This window comes from Patagioenas fasciata, chromosome 13 (genome assembly GCF_037038585.1).
Source record: "Patagioenas fasciata isolate bPatFas1 chromosome 13, bPatFas1.hap1, whole genome shotgun sequence".
Taxonomy (NCBI): Eukaryota; Metazoa; Chordata; class Aves; order Columbiformes; family Columbidae; genus Patagioenas; species Patagioenas fasciata.
Genome location: NC_092532.1, coordinates 22,578,354 through 22,600,357, shown reverse-complemented (window position 1 = coordinate 22,600,357; position 22,004 = coordinate 22,578,354). Strand labels below are relative to the sequence as shown.

Here is a 22,004-nt window from a genome sequence, read left to right as displayed (position 1 = left end):
AAGCTGCAGTCTGCCTAACCACTGGCACTATAGAAGCATAGATTATCTATGTGGTACAAGCCTGAAATCAAGAGTCGGATAAAATACGGGCACAGGATCTTTATTTCGTGCAGCAACATGACTGCACAAAATATCTTTGAAAAGCAGTGGTACTGTATTCTGCTGTTTGATCAAGGCATGAATCCTTCCGATTTTGCATGACTGAATCAGGACTATTTAGTTTTCATTGTACAAATATGCTCTACAGTATATACTATGACCTAATGTCTACATGAGTGACCCTTTCACAGGTTTCTGTACATATGAAGGCAAACAAGGAATTAAAGAGTAATCCAGCTACCAGTAGAGCCCATGGGAATTGTGCCAACACTTTCAATGGGACCAAATATGTAAAATATGTAGTGGCAGATCATCCCATCACACTAACGCAATTCCACTGACCTCAGTACATTTCTAATGCTCTTCGATCAGTATTAGGAAAGAATCAGGCCATTAGCTTATTTTTAAAGAATTATCCCATTTAGTCTCTTGATGTCCTTCCTTCCTGTTTATTTTCTTATTTGCTTGGAAATCTTTTACTTTTTTAATATATATTTTTTTTCCACCACTGCCTTTGATTCTCATATGATTATTCAGCCTTTCTTTGGGATAATTCCATACTCCTGTCCAATAACATGAATCTTATCTCCTGGAAGAAATCTGTGCCAGATACAACATGTATTTATTACAGTTTGTTTGTGTTCATGTGAGGTAAGACAAGAGAATTCGGTCTGTGTGATACAGAAATTCCTGGAAGAAAAAGCTCTGTGACAGCCTCAGGGGTGCTGAGCTCCACTGGGAATATATTAACCTAAGGATTTCGTAGTAGGAGAATATTGCATACTGTATAGGTCACACTCTGTGATCCGCCGAGTAGCTTCAGTTGTTTGACGTTTGTATGGTTTTCTTTAAGTAGTTTGTGTTTCTACCTGAAAGCTTAACAGTCCCTTCAGGAGTTCAGAGCCCGCTGTGTCAGTGGCCGTGTAAACTGTGCATTCTCCGGCTGCAATGCATGTGAACAAAGTTATTATTTTATAACTGATTCTAACATACCAGCTCCATTGGGACTTTTTTTATCCATTTATAGAAGAAGCCATATATTTTAGCAAGTTTGGAGGCTCAGCTGGTGGCAATGCATGTAGTAACTCTGATGAGCCTGCAATGATTTATAACAGTGGAGGATTGAGTCCAGTAAATTAGATATTCCCTGCATGTGCACAGATTACATCCATAAAGTTGCCAATGTGCTACAATGTTGGAGTAACAGATTATGAAATTTCTATTCAAAACACATTGAAATCCACAGATGTCCTGTACAGTGAGTAAATATAAAACAGTGAAAGGAAAAAGACTGAAAATTAGCTTTATTATATCCATAAGCTTCACCTAATTTATCGTTTTTAACGTGGTTTTTATTAACGCTTGTCATTCTTTATATTATCCTCACACCTCTCCTAGTGAAAGCAGACTTTGCAGACTGAGCAAAGCACCCAATAAGGGGCAGTATTCCCACTGAGTGAGTGACAGTGTCTAACAAAGGTGAGGAAAACAAAGCCATCTGCCTGAGATAACATAGCAAGTTGGTGGCCGAAATGAGGAAAAGAATCGTATTTTTATATTCATACCTTGTATCCAGTTCATTCAATGCCCCTTTTGTTACAGATTGAATGCACCGATGTAGTGCTGCCTCCTATGAGGACCACAGTTACCTTCTATTCTTACAGCTGTGTGACACTGATATTTCCCTGGGTTCTGATCTCTGCACCTTTCACGTTAACAAGTGTTATCTCTAGGCAAAGAAAGGCTCAGACTGCATGCATGTTTCAAGCTGGTAGAGCTATAGACAAGTACAAGTGTGACTGAAGATTTCACCCACTACTTCCATGCATCTCACCACCACAAAACATTTCTCCTTCAGGACAGATAAATGGTTACACTGCAAAACTTCTGCCAGTCTGCAGCTCTGGTGCTTATGTACCAGTGTTTTGTCACTAGCTCACATTGCAGAGCTCCTGTGCAAAGTATGACGATCTTCTTCTCATCAGATAAGTGTATGATGACAATAGAATTTGAGTGCTGTTAATTGGAGCTTTGTTCATACCAACAGTCATTTGTATAGTGCATATGTCTTCATCCCTTTGGATTGAAAGGGATGAGTTCCACATTCCCTGTGGAGTTCAAGCATAGAGCTGTCACCCAGAAAGTGTTTCTTTTGCCCCAAATCTTGTCTTGTTTGTGATTAATCCAGATTTTCACTCTCACACCTGGTTCTCTTTTCAGCTTTGGTATGATTCATGATGGAGAAGGAAATCCTTGTAGAAAAGCTGAGGGTAATATTATGTCTCCCACACTCACAGGGAACAATGGAGTGTTTTCTTGGTCTGTATGCAGCAGGCAGTATCTCAACAAATTTCTCAGGTAGGTCAGATGTAAATCTGGGCTGGTGCCAGGGAATGTATCTTTATTAAATGGGCTTGAATTCTTGAACAGACATAAAAATTAGTGAAGTGTGAAATTCACCTCTTTTAACATGTGCTCAAACCAATGTACTATTTAAGCCCACACACTTGGACTTAGGAAGCATAGAGGTGGTATGGCATGTAAGTGGTTTTGTCCTGCCTCGTTTCAAGAACGAATTTCACCCTCCATGAATATCCTGCGGTAATGGCTGGCATATCATTCTTTCCCAGGCATTCCTGTCAGCAGCTGAGTTTAGTAGAGCATTAGTAGGAAGTGAACACAAAAGAGGGCAGACACAGCGGTACCAAAGTCATTACAAAATGTAAATTAACATTAGTGGCCTGGCTCACTGGAATTTCTCTCTTGGTCTAGCTCATGTCGTAAGGACATTTTACATTTTTCATAGACTCATATCGGGGGGAGTGAGGGAAGAGGGAAAAAGAGAGAGGTGCCAATTATCTCTCCAGCATGTTGGCACTATTCAATGATACTTTTAAAGGAGCTGGTTTTTGGTCTATGTTTAATGTCATCAGAATTGCAGTCCTTTCCTGTACAACTTTCCTTTTGTCGTACATGGGTAGACTATACATGCTTATTAAAAAATGAGTAGGCGGTACTAGCAGCCAGATCCAAGACAGGCATTTTAGATGTTAATTCCTTAGAGTGAGAATCGAGTAACTAGATAGTTCTGTGGATCTGATCCTTGAACTCCTAGTTAGTATCTTAGAGCCAGAAGAGGTGCCGCAGTTCTGGTGATGTTTTTCTGCTGCAATGATGATATTCTGAGTACACAAACAAATTGTAAACTAAAAAGTCATGTAAGACCTCCAAGAAGCAAGAAGTTCTGAGAGACTGACACTTGCAAGGTAAATCCAGCATGGAGTGGCCGTCTGCATACATGGGTTCTCAAGCACATACAAAGGAAAGAAAACTAGACCATGGGGGTACCTTTGGTCTTAAGGTGGATACAGGCAACCCAAAGCACACAAGCTGCTGCTGCCGTCTGTTTGTCAGTCCACACAAAACAAATGCCGAAATGAGACGGTGTGCCTTTTGAGTCCTTATTTTGGGAATACATTTAAGGGAAAGAAGCAGACTAGATCGCCTTGCTCTTGGTTACACAAGATTAAAGGGAGGAAAAGAATTTGACATCATTCTTTCTTGTTGTCACAACAGTCCCAAAGCCTGCAAATTCCTGCTTCCTTAAAACTTCGCAGGTCAGGCTACCACCAAGATGTCAAGATCTTTAGGCTCCTGCAAGCAGATATTCTCATTTCAGTGCATATCTCTAAAGCTAGTTAAAGGTATTGTATGCCACATGATGTGGTTTTGCTGGTCTGTAACAAATTTAACTATTTTTATATGAAGATCATAATCATGATTAATATACATTCTCGTTATAGTACAGCTCAAGCTGCCTGCCTGATTGATGAACCGAAGCAAACAGGACAGTACAAATACCCTGACAAACTGCCAGGGCAGATCTATGATGCTGATACCCAGTGCAAATGGCAATTTGGAATGAAAGCAAAACTGTGCAACCTCAGCTTTGTAAAGGTACCTACTGATACACTTTTGAAAAGTTAGAATTACACTAAGTAAGTCCAAGTAATATGGCGTTTTTCAGAGGTCTGGGCTATTTCTCTACCTTATCTCGCTTGGCAATTAGCTTTGAAGGTACTGGCCTCTTTTGGGGCATGTCACAGGGGAGCTGCAGAAGGAAATGTGTTCTTTGCAGGAGGCATAAGGAGTGCAGCTGAACACGTAAGAGCCGTGAGCCCTTCCCTGTTATGCCAAGGGAAAGGAACAGGCAGTAGAGGTTTGATCAGAACTTTCTTAGATTTTGGTTGATCCGTATGCATTGACAGCAAAGTCTGGAGAAGATCTATAGGGTTATTTTGAACAATAAAAACATAACTTATACCCGTGACTTTGTGACAAAGGATTGATTTAAATTAACCCATTATTTTAGTGACTGCTACACTCCTGGCTGATCTCTTCAGAGAAAACATTTTATTAAATATTCTGGAGTGTTCATTCTGAAAAGAAGTATTATAATTTCTTTTACTGCTGTTATTATCCTGGAGTATTTGGATTGATTTTATGCTAACCACATTTATCAGGTGATGGCAGCTCTGTTTCTTCTACACCTAATAACCAAAGAAGAGAGAGTGAACAGCACTGTGAAGGGACTGTGTTTCAGAAAATCTGGTATCTCCACAGCATTATAATCACTGTAGACATCAACATTTTAGCCTTAAACTTCTTAACGCAGTTTTTATTCTATTATAGTCTCACACTCAAAGTACTTTTAAAAAAAATATGTTGAAATGGTGTATAACCACAAAGGCAATATACACGATATGGCTGTGCTATGAATCTTTAGCTTTGGATTTTCTAAAATCAGAAAAGTTTTTATTTATATGGCTTTTATAGTAGCAAAGGTTGATATCATTTTTTACTCTTTCTAAGCACCAGGAAACGTTGGTAATTAAGTGTGCTGTAGCGAGTACTCTTTTCTTTTCAGGATATATGCAAATCTCTCTGGTGTCACAAAGTGGGTCACAGGTGCGAGACAAAGTTCATGCCAGCAGCGGAAGGAACAGCCTGTGGAATAAGCATGGTAAGTGTTTTTATAAAGAGGACAGTGTCATTCTAACTTGGTTTTAGACTTTATTGGGTCAAATACCAGCTCCGGTCAAAACCGGTGTTATCCAGATCCCTCCAAGTTTGCTATCACGGAGTTCTGGATTGCTCTGTAAGAGACCGCATTGCGGTGCATAGTCAGGACTGGTCCTCATAGTGGCATCTATGTGATGGTGGGGAGCGATGCCTCTCCCATTGACCTGTGGAATAAAATATATCTGGCAAATCTAAATCAGTAAGAAAATCCATTAATTATGACAGAAGTTAGATGAAGGCTTGAAATCCCACTGTGATATGAACATTCCTTAAGCCATAATATTTGCTATACAATGGCCATCATGCGTATTATCGCCAGTGATCACTACTGAAAGAGCATGGTTACTGGTTTTAGCTGAACCTTCTAATTTACAGTCGTCTACACTTACCCAAAATATTTTCTTTTGCTGTAATGTTTTTTTTTTTTTTTCCAGTAGAATATCGACTATTTTTAAATTACATGGGAAGTTTCGAGGTTCTGACAGCACAGAATTGAAAATTGGTACCTCAGAGATCTTCAGCTCAGAATTTGGACAAATTTTAGGGCATTACTTGTCTATACTATTGTGTGGGTCCATGTCCTACTTCAGGTCCTTGTTCTACTGTGAACTCTCATTGAGTTCAGTGGGCGACCTCATGTTTATTAGAGTTAAGCACTAGAGATTTTAAATGTAGATTTTTTATTTTGTGCATCTAGTAGGTACCACTAACTCTGGGATATCTTTTGGCGTTCCTTTGGCAGTGGTGTCGAAGAGGACAGTGTGTCAAATACGGTGATCACGGACCCAAGCCCGTGAACGGCCAGTGGTCTGCCTGGTCCGAGTGGTCAGAATGCACCCGCACTTGTGGAGGTGGGGTCACATATCAAGAAAGACACTGCAATAATCCAAAGTAAGACATAGATATGAAAAGGTATTATTTTTCTATTAACTATTTGAGTGTATGGAACAAAGAAAATAACAGAGTCCATTTCTGTAGGGAAATAGTATGTGTGAAAATGTTTCTAAGGCCTTTCTTTCGTGTCCAGTATGACCAGTCAGTAGCTGAAGGACAGAAACATGTCCCGACGCTAGAATGCAGTGACTGGCTGAAGATTGCTACAGTACTAGAACTTTTACAGCCCAGCCTTCTCAGTTTATTTTGTGACCCTGCACTTTATCAAATACCTGCAGAAGTGATGAAACACCACACAGACATATGCACGCCTAATAATTTAAGAGCAAGGGAAAAAGAGTCTTAAAAGCTATTAAGACTTCTGATGAGATTGTATTATCCAGGACAATAAACGAAAAATGTTTAAAGTCAATATCAAAATAGTTGTAGACAGATGTCTCTATGTCTGTCATGTTCTTTGCATTCTTTTGTGTTTCACAGGTCAGAATAAAGGTGCTGAACCCTAGAATTTTATGCTAACTCATGAAACATTTCTGGTATTTTCCTCTAGTGAATGTGTTATCACTGTAAATACTGCTGTTCCTTACAATACTATTTTGAAGTAGAGGTAAAGCGCTATCTGACCAGCGTCTTTCGCGAGTACTCAATTAACTTCAACCTACAAGGAAAAAGGATTTCACTGTTTTATTTCATACACAACTTCAACAGGCATAGACACACGTATTCTTCATCGCACACAATAAAACCAGCATTTACACTGCAGTAATAAAACCAGAGAAAATATGACACAGTTTATATGAGGCTGTAAAGAGGCCTCACACCTACTATACAGTGCTGCAGTAATAATAGCCACGCTTCATATACTATGTTATAGGAAAATGTGAATTAGTTAAAATAGTCTTTATTACCCTCAGTCAAGACAATTTTTGCAGATCCACAGCAGAGCATTTTCTCAACCTTTTCTGTTGTTTCTCAGTGTATTTTGATAAATGAAAGTACCTGGTTAGTTGCCTTTATTGAACTATTTAGCAAGAGAACGCAGAGTCTGAATTACAAGTCATAGATATATTTTGGTCTTCCTGCTCTGGTCGCTGTTTTGCCTGCTAAATTTGTGTGTATGCACACTGTTCTCTGCATTTGTTGATAAGCCTTCCCTTGCGCTCCCTGTGTGACAGAACAGTGTCCAGTGATGTCCACTGATTTCAAATGGTCTCCAAAGAGCAGCTCTTTAACATGAGTGTCCGTCACTGTAGCATTTTGTATTTAAAACCGGCATTCAGAATTATTTGTCTTCTAATTACAGTAAGACTTGATCCAAGACTTGATGTAACCAAGTAAGAAAGACTCGATACCAAAACTGCATCATGTTAATACTAAATTTAATGTCATCATGTTAGTGATAATTCAGTTAGAGCAAAGAGAAGATGCTCTAAGTCTCTTGGCGTTAGAGTGATGAAATGACAGGACTGTAAATAAGTGGTGTACGGAAATGCACCCAGGGAGCTGCATTTCCCATCACAGCATTTTTGTATAATGTGGAATCATTAGAAAAATGATACTACCCATTTTCAATGTTACGCCACATAGAATGATTTATAACCTGGTCACTGCTCACAGTTCACCTCTATAAATACACAGAAACTAAGAATAATGATTCCTTTCTTTTTGAACTCCTGCAATGTATTTCAGATGTTTATATGTTTCAGTACATATCTGTATATTATTTCAAATAGAATGTATTTCTTTCACTTTCCCTAATCCAGATTTGTGCAGGAGCTAATGTTTATTGTGTCCAAAAGCTTGATGATTTGGGATAGCAAAATTTTGAGAATGACAAAGAATAAAACGTATTTCTGTAGGAGATTAGGACAGGGGTGCAGATCTCTGAAGCAGTGACTGGACTCTGCAATGAGCTTGTTCAATAAGCAGTCCATTTTTCACAGCAACTGACTTGTGATGTACATTGAGGGCGATTTCTACACTTCCAGTGATTTTAAAGGTGACGCATCTAATTAGGAGCTTAAAGACAGGTGAAGAACACAAGTTCAGGCTGCTGCTTATGAAATTCTTCTCTTGCAAGTAATATCCAAGCACTTCACATCCCTTCCTGGTGACCACTCCCGAACAGCTCTGCAAACGGCTTCTGAGTTACCACCTCGCTTAGGGATGAATCCACACTAACGCACACCTGGGGAGGTCAGCTGGGGAACATACAACGCAGATTTGCTAAAATCATTATGTTTCTGTAAATTGTCACGGTGTAATTTCTTGGATCTGGTTTTCATACATCACGACGTTTTACAGTTGAGGTACTTTTCCAAGATAGAAATAGATTGCATAATTTAATAGTTTAGCTGGGAAAGAACGTGAAGAGTGCCCGAGAGATTTAAATTAATACCCAAATCATGTCTGTGGGACTGCGTCCTGCCCACCTCACAATAGTGCATTGTTCAGCAAGAGCAGAATGGAGTTCTAGGCATGTATGCAATCAAATTGCTTGAACACATCTTTCCAATCTTTTGTGTACAACAGCTTTAACCGTGATTACAGACAATGCAGATGAAAACTGATATGAATTAATTATGCTGTTTAAAATACTAATTAAAAATGAAGACTGTGAAAAACCTTGTAGGCCTTTCAAATTCACGCAGAATAAAGTAGTCTAGCTTTGTGATACTATGATAATATGGTCATAACGTGAGCAGAAGTGTTGTCACTTGAATCTAGTGATTACAAAACATGAAGAAATAGGAGTCAAGGATTTTGGTGACTAATTCCTTTTGTAATGCACAAAATACTTTCCTTGATCAGATTCAGTCCAGCATTTCTCACTGTGTTGCATTGCAGTGAATATCCATAATACCTTTGCCATAATACCCAGTGTCACTGTAGCTAGCAGGTGACCTCAAGAAAAGACACTGAAGTTGTGGGGTTTTTTGTTGTGGTTTTCTGTTGTTTGCTTGATTTTTTTGGTGGTTTGTTTTGTTGTTATTATTGTTTTCCACAACAGATTTTGCTGCGTTTTAAATAGAGCAACAAGGTGTGTTTCCACCTCTTCCTTTCAAAGACTGTTTTGTAGCCCAGAATTCTGAAAAAGGCAGATATTATGTACATTCAAAGCTGCTTCAGAACATAAAACCCAAGCCCCATCTCGGTCAGAGGGTTACACATATGAGGGCTAACATTTTTAATAAAGTGAACAGAAAAAGCACCAGGATTTTCTCCTCCATGTTGCACCAAGCTGTCTCCATATCGTTCCAGTCAGATGCATGCTAAGATACATGGGATACTTGATATGGGGAATAATTATAACATAGTATTTAGAGTTTTAAACATATAACTCCAGGCTAAATTGTTGCATCTGTATCTTTTATAGTATTATTATTATTGTTAGTTAATATTATATTATTATTGTTAGGTATTCTATTTCTTTTCCTTTATGTGTGTAATGTGGGCAAGCTGTCCACTGAAAGATCATGGCATGTCTTCCAAGCATGTGTATTCCCTAAGTTGTTAAAAATCATTATATCAATTATGCAAATGCAGCATTGTTCCATTTCTTTTCATGTGATGAAAAGAAAAAAGTACAGTATGGCAAACAACTCAGAATTCGGTGTTTTGAAGGTTTGGCACAGTACTCACAGATGTACACCTGAGCATTGTGAAACGGCAAAAATAACACCCGGGAATTTCTATGTAGATCCGTAAGGAATACAAAAGTGAGCGGATACATCTCTCAGCAGCTTGTGAGACCTCTCGGTCACTTTGAAAAGAGCGAGTCGTACATTTTACGTTGCTTTGCAACCATGTGCATAGACCGAACAGTTCAAAACTATTATCCTGGTAAGATACTATTAGTAGCAGAGTAATAGGATATGGGCTTTTCATTCTGGCCAAAATTAAAGAAAATGCCCCGGTAGGATTTGCTGAAGTGGATGTGACTTTTTTAAAGCTCTCCATGAATTCCAAGACACAGAACAACTCTGCGTAGTTCTTGCTTCCTTTGACTGGTTAAAAGAGCATTTGTTCAGAATGCTTTACAAAACAAATGAGCAACCAAATGTAATTATTCATTCTGTTGATGTTTGATCGGTGTTTTGTTATAATTTATTAACTCTTATTGTGATAGGTAATTCTTTGCACATGTTCATTCCTGGGTTACAGCAGAGTGAAAATAGCTGCGTAACAGGATTGAAACCAGGCAATACAAAATGGCCCTATAAACTTAAATTACTGAAAACATGCCTCACCTCTAGATGGTTGCATCTTTGCTGAGTTTGCAGTAATGCAAGCAGATAATTCATGGCAACTGCTTTGCTTGGTTTTAGAAAACCTGAAAATTAACGGCCCATTTAGGAAATACTGACGTCCTAAGACAATACACCCTCTCCTTTTCTCTGTATTCTCTTACCCGTGTAACACGCCCATCACATAAAAAGTAGGTTTTGCAAAAGAATTGTTTTGTATTTTGTTTTGCAGGCCACAGTACGGCGGTAAATTCTGCCAGGGTTCCAGTCGTGTTTACCAGCTCTGTAACCACCAGCCGTGTCCAGCGGATAGCTTGGACTTCCGTGCTCAGCAGTGTGCGGAGTACAACAGCAAACCCTTCCGGGGCTGGTACTACAAGTGGAAGCCGTACACTAAAGTGGAAGGTAATTCTGCCACGGCTCTGATGGGCAAAAGCAATTGCAGGAAGTGAGCTATGAACTGTAATTCATCCGTATTCTTTGGGGAAATACCACCCTGATGTAAGCAAACAGAAACTCAGTTGGCTTGTTTGAGATGTGTTTGCTTTCTAGCGTAGTTGAATCCGGCCTCCTGCGCAATGCTGCCTGTATGAACAAACAGAAGGGATTTTGGTTGTGAGTTTAAGTCTTTCTCTTTAGTCTCTCTCCTGGCTGTTGCTACCCCCTCTTTCATTTTATGTTACATATCAGTTAGTGTAAAACCAAACCAAACCAATTTCCATGGCTTCTTCATCATGGGAAATGTGAGCTCCCGCAATAACACTGCCGAAATCCTCCTTCCTTTGGAATGTTCTCAGATTCTGACATGTAACAATAAATCAACCTTTTGACTTTTCTGCTGGTATAGTCCCATGAGAATTGGAAAAACAAACTATGTACTGCCATAAATTTTTTAAGTCATCCTTTACTAAGAGATCTTTATAAAGTTCAAGTCTCAGTAACTATTTATTTTGCGCAGGCAAAGTTTATTTTTACTTTACGTATCTTAATTTTGCAAATATTTTGAATCAGCATTCATTTTTATCAGATACAACAAATGTTTTCTGCAGTTTGAAAGCAGAGTTTGTAGCTGCAATTGCTACTACTTGAGTAAAAGTGGCTGGATTGTGTCACATTGGTAACTGCTTCCTTTATTGCCTGTCCAAATGTGCTTGTGATGGTAAGTGTGTCATTATATACAGATATAAACATACAGGTAACTTTCATTCATAGCCTGATTACATTTTCTTCAAAAGTCTTTGCAGACATTTTTGTGGGTATTTAGAAACCTGTGTCCTAATAGCCAATGTGAACAGGGGAAAGAGGAAATACGGTTTCACAGCATGAACAGTGGAGGTTGTATAATAGGGAGAATAAGCATAACATACCATCCATATCGAAGAAGAAATTTGATTGGCAATGGCTGGGATTTTGTTTTAGACGAAAAGTGCTTTTGTTAGGGGAAACTCTGAGCCCAGTCCTAGATTTCAGGTGAGCCATCTTATATATTTGTGCCATCTTATATATTTTTCAAATTTTAACTAAAAATTAAATAAAATTATTGCGATCTCCCATTTCTCATAATAAAAATGAGATTGGAAACCGTGGACCAGTGGAACTAAAATCAGGGCCACATCAGCAGAGCTAACGCAACGTGCACGTTTTCACACTGGTTTTGAATTCTAGTTTCTATGTGTGAACAGTCAAAGCCACATGTTCTTTAAAAATAGCATAATATAAGGTACTGTGTTTGACTGTATTTCTGCCCATCTTGGGGTCCTCATATCACAGAATCCCCGAATGTCAGGGGTTGGAAGGGACCTGGAAAGCTCATCCAGTGCAATCCCCCATGGAGCAGGAACACCCAGCTGAGGTTCCACAGGAAGGGGTCCAGGCGGGTTTGAATGTCTGCAGAGAAGGAGACTCCACAACCTCCCTGGGCAGCCTGGGCCAGGCTCTGACACCCTCACCAGGAAGAAGTTTCATCACACACAATTCATGCTTGTGGACTGTTGTCTAGGATGCAGGAAGAAACAATAGCAGGGTGCTAAACCAACCAACCAACCAACCAACCAACCAACCAACCAGCACAATAATTGTGCTGCAGGTCTGCTCATTCTTCCTTTTCTCTTTTCTTTTTTTTCCCCAGAGGAAGACAGATGTAAATTGTACTGCACAGCTGAAGACTTTGACTTTTTCTTCGCAATGTCCAGCAAAGTGAAGGATGGAACTCTGTGTTCTCCAAATAAATATGATGTTTGCATTGATGGAATATGTGAAGTAAGATGAAATTAAGTTTCTTACAATCCTAATGTCTATTTTTTTTAAGTGAGCAATTGACTCCTTTATGGAAAATGCAGCTGTTTCTTCGAATTCCCTTGTGTCTGAGTCCTTCACTTGTGCCTTTTGGTTGCAGCAAGTAGGGTGTGATCATGGACTTGGTTCCAAAGCTGTATTGGATGCTTGTGGAGTTTGTAAAGGAGATAATTCAACGTGCAAGTTCTTTAAAGGCCAATACTTGATCCAGCACAAAGCTAATGGTAAGGAAAGCTGTTCCACATGATCATCAACTCATTGCTCTGCCGTACCCCATGTAATATATATGGCTCCTTGCTCATTAGGGCAGTGGCTAAATGTCCAGATGTGAACTGAAAATCACAGGGAGAGTGAGAGGAGAGTTCACAGTTTCCCTGTTTCCTGGTAACAAGAAGGCTATGACCATAAGTCTTGATTAGCTAATTTGCAAGCATTCCTCTTGTTTCTTAAGCCACGTTTTCCCTTTACGTGTGAATTTCCTCTTAAAAGAGATTTTAGGTTCCAGGCAAGTGAAAAAATAGCTGTCAGCAGCTCTGAGTGGAATGGGCCTGTAGAAGATATAAAAAGCAATACACAGCATAATGCCAAACATGACAGTATTTCCATGTCCGTTTTCAAACGAAGTTGCCTGGAAGCTGTCCAGCTGATGCAGTGGATGATCCAGTAACTGGGAGGTGGACTTTGCTTTAGTGGACGGTCACAGGCTTCTTGTGAAATAATCTCACCGTGCTGCAGTTTCTCAGGCATAAAATGCAGATAATGTTTCTTTACCCATGGGGGTATCTTGAGGATCCATTTACTGTTGATCATAAGACATGTCAATACTACTGTGATACATGCCAGGAAATTGTTTAGGATATAATAATGCAGAGGTACAATGCTAGAAAAAGACTCTACAGAGAATGCTTTGCAACACTAGCTGTGTGCAGTGTATAATGGCGATGGTCAGCGGTGTCTCCTCTGGCTGTGAAATGAGTGAGGTTTTTCCATGCTCAGAGTGGCTCACAGCAGAGGGATCCGGTGGGATATGGGAATTTGGGAAAGCTCTCTGCACCCCAGTGCCTCTCACCCCAAAAGCCTTGTCCATGATGTAGTACCTTCCGACTACTGTAGGGCACTACAGGGAAAACATGGTAAAACAATTACAGTGAAACGACCATTAGTCTGTTCTGCATTTTTCTAAGGTGAACTTGCTTTTTCTTGTCTTTAGTCACAAAGAAAAATTCCAGGAATTGAAGTACCTCTGAGTTACTCTGATTAAAGGCTGCATAAGGGGGTTAAAATCAGAAACGGTTTCTCCTTGTGGAAACGAAGTAACTTGGGTGGATCAGAACGGCTGTCTGCAATAACTGCAACATTTTCAAATTGGCTCAGAAGTGACAGAGCATCTCTGTCTGTACACCAGCTGCAAAAACGTCGCTTACTTCTTTCATTTCAGACTACTATGCCGTGGTCACCGTTCCGGCAGGAGCGCGCAGCATACAGCTCCACGAGATGGAAATCTCCACCAGCTACCTTGCAGTGCGCAACCTCAGCAAGAAGTATTATCTGACGGGAGACTGGACAATTGACTGGCCAGGAAAGTTCTCTTTTGCTGGAACAGTTTTTGATTATCAACGCTCTTTTAACCATCCAGAGAGTCTCTACGCAGCCGGACCGACTAATGAGACGCTGGTCTTTGAAGTAAGCTTTCTTCTGTTTATTCTTCCCTTGATGTCTATTACAGAATTAGTAACGACAGCTTTAGCTCTGCACTGTAGCTCTCAGCAAGATTAAAGAATAGCGTTGAGTCACCATAGTATTCAGACTTAATTGTGTGGTCATGCTAGATTGAAAGGCCTTTCACCAGTTTATCAAGGTCTCAAGTTCAGTAAACTGTCACAAATTCAGTGAAAAGGAAAGTGCCTTAAACACACCATATAGCGTTATTTCTCAGTTGCTGCACAGCGGTAATAGAGATTATAAACACGTCCCATTAATGGTACACAATAAAATCTGGGGATGTAAAAATGGAACGGAACATCATGGCAAGGCTTAATGGTAACTGTTTCAAAAAATGCTGCTGAAACAGCAGGTGCATGGAGCCACTTCTACATCTGCCTTGGGACACAGGTGGTCAATGAACCACACATAGGCTGCTCTGTAATTTCTGTTGATTCAGCTTCATTGGGGATAGAATCTCAAATAATGGACTTTGTATATGTTTATCTTCCGGTCAGATTTGTGTCACCTACTCTGTATGCTAGGTGTACTGTATTGAAAATATAGTTACTAGGAAGTAAATTTGGTACCTACATGGTTTGTTCCAATTTTGCAATTGGCCACTAATACTTCTAAGAAAATTCCCTTTCTGCATTAGGTGACTTTACTAGATTTTCTTTCAAAATGCATCGGAACATCTGAGGGTCAATTTCTGGCTGAATCGCCAAAGTCGTTCCTCCCTGTTAGCTACATTAGTTCCCTGCTTTGTTAGAAAGCTCTAGCCAGTCTTTGTATCTCCTCTGCGACGTCTGTTTGATGAACCCTTCCCCCTGTGAAGGAAGGAGCCCTCCCCAGAAGGGATTCCGTCCCTTCCCACTCCTTCCAGCGATGCTCTGCTCAGGTCCCTGTCTCCCGGGTGGCTTTCTCTGGCGTGCACAGGGGGAGCGGGAGAGCACGTTCTGTCCCTGCTTTCTGGGGCAGCAACCTGCAGTTCTTCACCCCATCACCCACCGCCGGCCCTGCCAGCCGCACAAGTGCAGCGAGAGCCGATGGCTGAGCACTCCCCGTCCCCAACACGGCTGTGTTCTGTTACACTGACAGCTGCGACGTGAAATGTATTCCTCAAGGATTATTTAGACTGTCACAACTATTCAGTACAGTGTTTATTTGGAATACTGAAGAGCCTTGCTGCTATTCACACTGAGTAGTGTACTTAAACCTAGCTTTAAGAACCGCTGAAGTTCATGGACCATGAACACATGTTAAAGTACTTTAGGGTGAACACATGTTTTAGAACAACAGTTTCTCGTGGGCTAAGGGTGTGTATTTTCACAAATGACTATCATGATTGCAAAGCCTTTTAAAAACAGTTTTTCTCAGTTGAATTTTCATTTTGGGTATGTGCATTAATAGGGAAGCTTTAGTCCGAGGAAGAGTTTGGTCTACAACTCACAGACTTCCCTGCAAAGCATCCCCAAAACGACCTTACACCAAAGAAACAAGCACTCTTATAAATACTATGAACTGCTAAGCTGAACTCTCAGGAATCTTATTTGTCATAATACAAAGTAGATTGAACTGTATTATTATAGAGCTAAAGTATGAATAATAAATGCCCTGCAAGATGACTTAACTTGGCTGTGTATCCTGCACATATTTTGCAGAATAAAGATTAAAGAAAAAAGTTTTAATGCCAAATAACTCTTCTATTTTCATCCTATCAAATTATGCTAAACAGTTTTATTAAGATTTAACATTTCACTGGAGGCTATTGCTCCTTTGAGAGCTTATTTAAACTTCCCTTGTATTTTTATTGAAATACCTCCACCACTGGCCTCGGTAACTGGGGATTCTAATGACTGAAAATGTTGCAGTTACGTATTCCCCAATTAGATAGATATATATATATATCTATGAGCTGCAGTTACGATTTTTTTCCTTTCAATAATTTAACTGACATTCAACAAGCTGAATTCTGAACAAAATGCAAAATTTTGCGTGTTCAGAGATCTGCAATATTTATGATTTACCAGTAAGCAGCAAAAATGCCAAAGAAAACAAAAGAAATATGCTTTAATGAGAAAACACACATGTTGCCGAAGGTCTGTTTGCAGCAGTTACAATAAAGCAAATCCTACTTCAAGTACCAGGAACTGACAGAAGGCTCTAAGAAGGGACTGTTTACCATACTTCATTGTAACTTTGTGTTTATCTTATCTGTGATTTTCAAAGCAGCATACAAACTAAGTCCTACCAGCAGTTTTGTATCCAGTTAGGTTGCTTTTGGGTTTGGACCTCAACTTGCTCCTGTAATCTACAGGTATTTTTTTCTTCATTTTTAAATTAGGTTCTATTCAAACTAGAGTTAATACTTCTATTCTAGATGAGTTTTTTTCCAGAAGAATTCAGTGCGAGCCCTTGTAAAAATGCACACTGCAGGTATTGAGAAATGGAATGGACTGCAGGCATAAATGCAGGAATTTTATTATTTCGTTGGGCAGAAAACACAAGGTTTTGTAGGTGTATTTATTGCTATTCCACTATGATCTGAAAGACAGATTAACACACCTCGTGCCTGTTTCATTTCATAGCCATAGTTTTGCTGGACGTTAGTGCGGTGACTCAAGCGGTGCGGGTTCGGGGTGTTTGTCACCGCGGCTCAGCCCGCAGGGATCCAGCAGGATCGGGTGTGTGTGACCAGAGCCCCGCGCGGATGGGCCCGGGCAGGCCTGGTGAGTCCGTGCTCATCCCCCAAAATATGATCCTGAAGCAGACACCTGGGGCATGTGTTAGGAGAGGAGGAGACCCAGACGAGGAAAACCAAACCCAAAACCACACACACACCAACCAAACAACAAAACCTCGTACGTAAGTTCAGCTTGCAGTCCCATGAAAAGTTTTGTATTTGTATCTTATCGTACACTATCTTCCTATGCATCTGCTTTTCTGTCAGGCTTTTCGATAGTCTGGCTGAGCTTGTATCTTTTAATCCGCTTTCGCAGTCCTAAACGCTGCTCAAAAATGCATAAGAGACAAGAAAGAAAGTGATAAAGCCCTTTTTTTATTTACCCTGGAATGTCACAAAAAAAGAAATAACGCATATATATATTTACATGTATTAAATGTATGTAATTTTGGTGAATGAGTCATACCGAAGAAGACAAAGGGCAGTGAATCTGTGATTTAACTAGGTTATGGGACTAAAAATACAAACTGCAGTGGCCAAATGTTTTCTGAGGAGGAGACGAATACTGTGAGAAGAACGTGGAATTAAGTGTGTAGGACTAGTATTTCCTCACCACAACTACTGGAAATGTAAATGCGTGATGAGATGTTAGAATTCATCAGAACCCTTTCTGAGTTGTTCAAGAACTGATTTCAGAGGTGGAGGGAAGGCAAAGGAGGTGGAGGGAAGGCAAACCTGGTAACCCAGTGCCCTTCAGAGTTTGTGTATCTGCGTCCTTCTGAAGTTGCAGTCAGTGTTATTGATACTTTGGTGATTGTGGGTATGTAGAAACAAATAAAAGCTGAAGCGAAAATTATTATTGAATTCAGAAAGCAGTTCCCAAAATGGTCAGATTTGGCTTGATGAAATAACAGACAACGGGGTAGAAATACAATAGCTAAATGATAATCTAGGATCAGATATTAATACCAGGTTTTCAAAGTGTGGTTTCTGTAGCATAATTGTCTCATCTTAAATGGAAACATGCTGAATTTTTTTTAAGGTAGTTGAATATATTCGGCTCATTTGTCTGTCCTTTTGTCATAGGGAATCTAAGGTCAGCACTTTCCACTCAAAGACCTTGTCAGTGTTTTTCTGTTAACTGCAAAATCTTTAACTTCAGGAGAAACAAATGGTAAATTCATGATTCGTTTATTTAATCCCCTGCAAATAAGGGCTGCTGGTGGGAACCACCAACTGCTGAGAACACTGCTCTGTGGGCTTGAAAAATATTGCATGACCAGGGATTGATGGACCAAGTTAAAAACGTAAGAGTTTAGTAATTTGGTTTTCCATTCTGTCAATAAAGGGGTGGAGAAGTGACTGATTTGAAAACTCAAAGCCACTTTGAGAAAGCCCTGGGAAGTTTTTCAGGTGGAGGCAGGATCAGTGCCCTCACTTAAGTTTGTCTCAAACTCGGAGAAATGTTGAATGAAGGAATTGTGAAATCTTTGTGAAGAAATATTGTTTCTTTACATACAGCAGTAAGTGTCAGGTGGAAGGATGGTTTGCAGAAAGACAGACATTCACTGGAAGAGAAGGAGAATGGAGCTTCAAAATAGGAATACGTCTAAAAGCAGTAAATCACTTCCTCTTTATCAATAGGGGGAAAAGAGAAAGGAGGCCAGGTGGAATGGCTTTGCTGATGATCTCGCTGCCACTGGGAGAAAGCCAAGTTGCAGTTAAAGCATTACATTTATTATTAGCTACTAGATCATAAATTTGTACTGATTTTCCCTAAAGAGAAAGTAAGCTAAAGAGAGGTAAGATGTGCTTACAAGATACAGATGTTGGTTCAGTACAGCAGATAAAGGGGTTCTCCTGTAGTTAGGAGAGATTAGCTGGACAGTACCCCTGATGGTTGTACATTTAGTACGTTTAGAGAAGATAAATTTGAAACAGCTGAAGCAGATATGAGATCATACAGGACCTTTCAAGGATATTTTTTTTTCCTTTTAATGACCTTTCTTCAAAAACAATAGTTTCCTTTTAGTTAAGATTGTGTTAGAAATATTGAAGGAATAAAACCCCTTCTGTTTTAAGGTTTGGCTTAAGTAACCAATGGGTAATTCTTCCTTCACTGTTTCTTTCCAACAGGTGTTCTCTCTCTTTCCTTTGAAGCTTCTGGTATTAGGCCCTGTTGAGGATCCCATCCGTTAAATGCACACTCAAGACAACAATCTTGTTTTAAAACTTGTTTTAAACAGGTTTCCACCAGCATCATGTGCTGCATGCTTAGATTTACCCTACTGAAAACAGAGTACATTCATAGAAGTCCATGGAATTAATCTTGAATGGAGAGAGAAAATGGAATCTGATTTAGGATGGTGGATGTTACACTGTTCATTAAACCACATGTAGAGTCATGGTGGATGCAAACTGCAGGTCTCCCAAGCGTAACACAGGCAGGCACTCCTGTTCCACACAAGCTTCTGCCCTTACTGGTGTGACTGGTGCCTCACTGCAGACCACTTCACTGTTACATCCACCTAAAGAAATTACCAAAGACTGACAAGGCACGGGAGTGGCCCAGGAAATGTAGAGGCAATCTGAAGACTCAGGTCTAAGCTACCGTGTTTGCTGAGATTCAACGTTTGAGCCCGTTTTGTAAATTAAGCACATGCAGAATGAGTAAAGATGAAACTACGTGAAGCACATACGGGTCAACAGTAGCTATTCCTTCACCTGGCTTTTTCTCTATGCTCAGCTTCACTCTGTACATGATTTGTAAATGCCTATCAGTCCTTTACAGAGATAATGAGTCATTTTTTCAGCTCGTTCCATGGCAGGCATTAGGATGCTTTCCCGTACCTTGGACAGAACGTTACAGAAGAAAGAGCAGTTTATCTTGTGTAAATTAATCTCTTTTAATTCAGTGTATTGCAAGTAGCTTCATGTACACATCTTACAATAAAAACCAGCTGAAAAGCACAGAGTCAGTCATAACAAAGCAATGTCGATAGGCTCTTTAAAAATTTTACCTGCAAAGTGGAGTATTGTATTGGAAACTTAGGATAGCCGTGGGCAAAAAAATCTCAAACAAAGGAGCAGAGGCACAGCTAGTTCAGAAGGTGCATTGGTTTAGCTTTGAAATCAAAATTAGCAGCAAAAGGAAAAGGTTTGGTACTAGGGAGAATTCAATTTATCCATTGTTTTAACATTTTGTGCCCGCAGTTCTTTTTCTTCACAATAGACGTGGCGGATTCCAGCCGTAGAGTCTGTGGTTTTCAAACTCAAGGAGCTGTAAATTTTATAACTCTGCGCCCTGCGGTCAGGGCTGCCGAGTGTTGTGTCTGAAGTCAGGTGGCTGCTGTGTTAAAGGTAGGCATTAAACAGTTCTATTGAGGAACTGGAAATGTTTAAGGAGGTTGTTTGCCAGCTGTAAATTTGGGAGCAAATGCCAGTTGGCTGAAGAGATGCTGGAATGCATCCAGTTAAGTAGACTAGCACTGGAGGTCTTTCCAAATTTGTAGGTCTGATAACTTGGCTGTATGTGCAGACTTCAGTTATTGGCTTGTTAAGGAAGTACTTTATAATGAATGTTTGAAAATCCGATAGAAAACTTTTTATACACTCATTACTTTGGCAAAATTGCAACTTCCCAATAGTATTGCAGTCCTGATGAAAACTTGGTTGAACGTTAGATTATACTATTTTTCAGCTGAGTGCCAGGCACTTGAATGTAGATGGGTTTGTGCCCGACAATATTTTGTCTCCACTACTTTTCCAGAGTTGGAATCCCTGGGTGCTTGCTCTCTGAAGCGATAGATGCGAATGTGTCTTGTTCTGACTCGTCCGAGATCATTTCCTCTTCATTCCTGAAGCACCAGGAGAATGTTGCTCTAACAGGAGTAAAACTGGTTGCTGCTTTTCTCTTCTCATCCTCTCGTGTTCTGAATTCTGTTGTTCAGGATGCATTTGTTCTGTTTCTTACCTCTACTATAAAAATGTAAAGAGCGCTTTTAGAAAACAAGTGCTCAGTCTAATGCATCGAGATATTTTTATTAGAGAAGTTTTAAGCTTTAATGTGTGTTTTGGCCAGTGACACAGCAGAGTTTTATGACAGTTGTCAGAATCAAATGAGACAAGGGCTAACCCTTACACAAGGTCTTGAGGTAAGGACAAAACCTCCTCCTCTTTCGACACATGCCTTACTAAAAGGCCAGATAGAATTTCAGTGTCTGCTTGAAGGAACACAGAGCACCTACTGAAATGGGAAAAAGTGCATCCCCATAGGACCATGAAAGAGAAATCTGACTTTCTTCATACATTAGCCAGATCTTTTCTAAAAAAAAGGAGAAAATAAAGCTGCTCTTTGACATTGTTTCTGGCTGCCCAAGATGCTGAGATCTGTGCTAATACCTTGGACTCCTAGACCTTTGAATGAGTAAAAGCAAATTAAAGCATTTTGAGGTCTGTTCTGTAAGAAGAACCAGAAAAGGAATTGGTTTAATTTAGGGATGGTTTTCCATGGCTCAGTTCTCGTTAGGGTTAACGCACCATATTTTTTCCTGAAGCTCGTGTTCGCAAACCCTACACATTAGATATTTGTCTCAATTTGTCCTTCAGAGAAGGGCAGTAGAGTGAACACATATTATTTCAACCTGGTTTTCCTAGAAACTCTAATGCCCGTGGACTTGATGTTCAAGATTCAAAGTGACTGTGAACAGCTGTTTTAACAGAGTTGGACTTTTTGATATCAGCAGTTGGACAGCTTTGGAAGAATAAAAATGTGTATTGAAGAAACATTTTCCTTCATCTGAAGGGGCTGTTAAATCTTACGAAACATTTCCATCAGATAGTGATGAATAGTCGAGGCACCGCTGCTCTGCCCAGGCTCTCTAACGCCTTCTGATCTGACGGAGCGTGGTGCTGAGCCACGTACTTCTGCACTCTGCTGATATACGCCCCGCAGGTGTTAGTGCAAGCAAACACTTTGCTCTTTAGGAATGACTTTGATG

General features: G+C 40.0%; 1 protein-coding gene across 4 annotated transcripts in view; it reads left to right on the top strand.

Moving 5' to 3' along the window:
* The window catches only part of ADAMTS18 (ADAM metallopeptidase with thrombospondin type 1 motif 18), a 68,094-nt gene that overhangs the window by 31,912 nt on the left and 14,178 nt on the right, over positions 1-22,004 (top strand). For all 4 annotated transcript variants that reach the window (XM_071814352.1, XM_065848580.2, XM_071814351.1 and 1 more), the window contains 8 exons: positions 2,320-2,457; positions 3,903-4,056; positions 5,027-5,122; positions 5,924-6,072; positions 10,555-10,727; positions 12,451-12,581; positions 12,718-12,841; positions 14,056-14,300. In XM_071814352.1, coding sequence (XP_071670453.1) covers positions 2,320-2,457; positions 3,903-4,056; positions 5,027-5,122; positions 5,924-6,072; positions 10,555-10,727; positions 12,451-12,581; positions 12,718-12,841; positions 14,056-14,300 — 1,210 coding nt within the window. The remainder of the gene's footprint in view (positions 1-2,319; positions 2,458-3,902; positions 4,057-5,026; positions 5,123-5,923; positions 6,073-10,554; positions 10,728-12,450; positions 12,582-12,717; positions 12,842-14,055; positions 14,301-22,004) is intronic.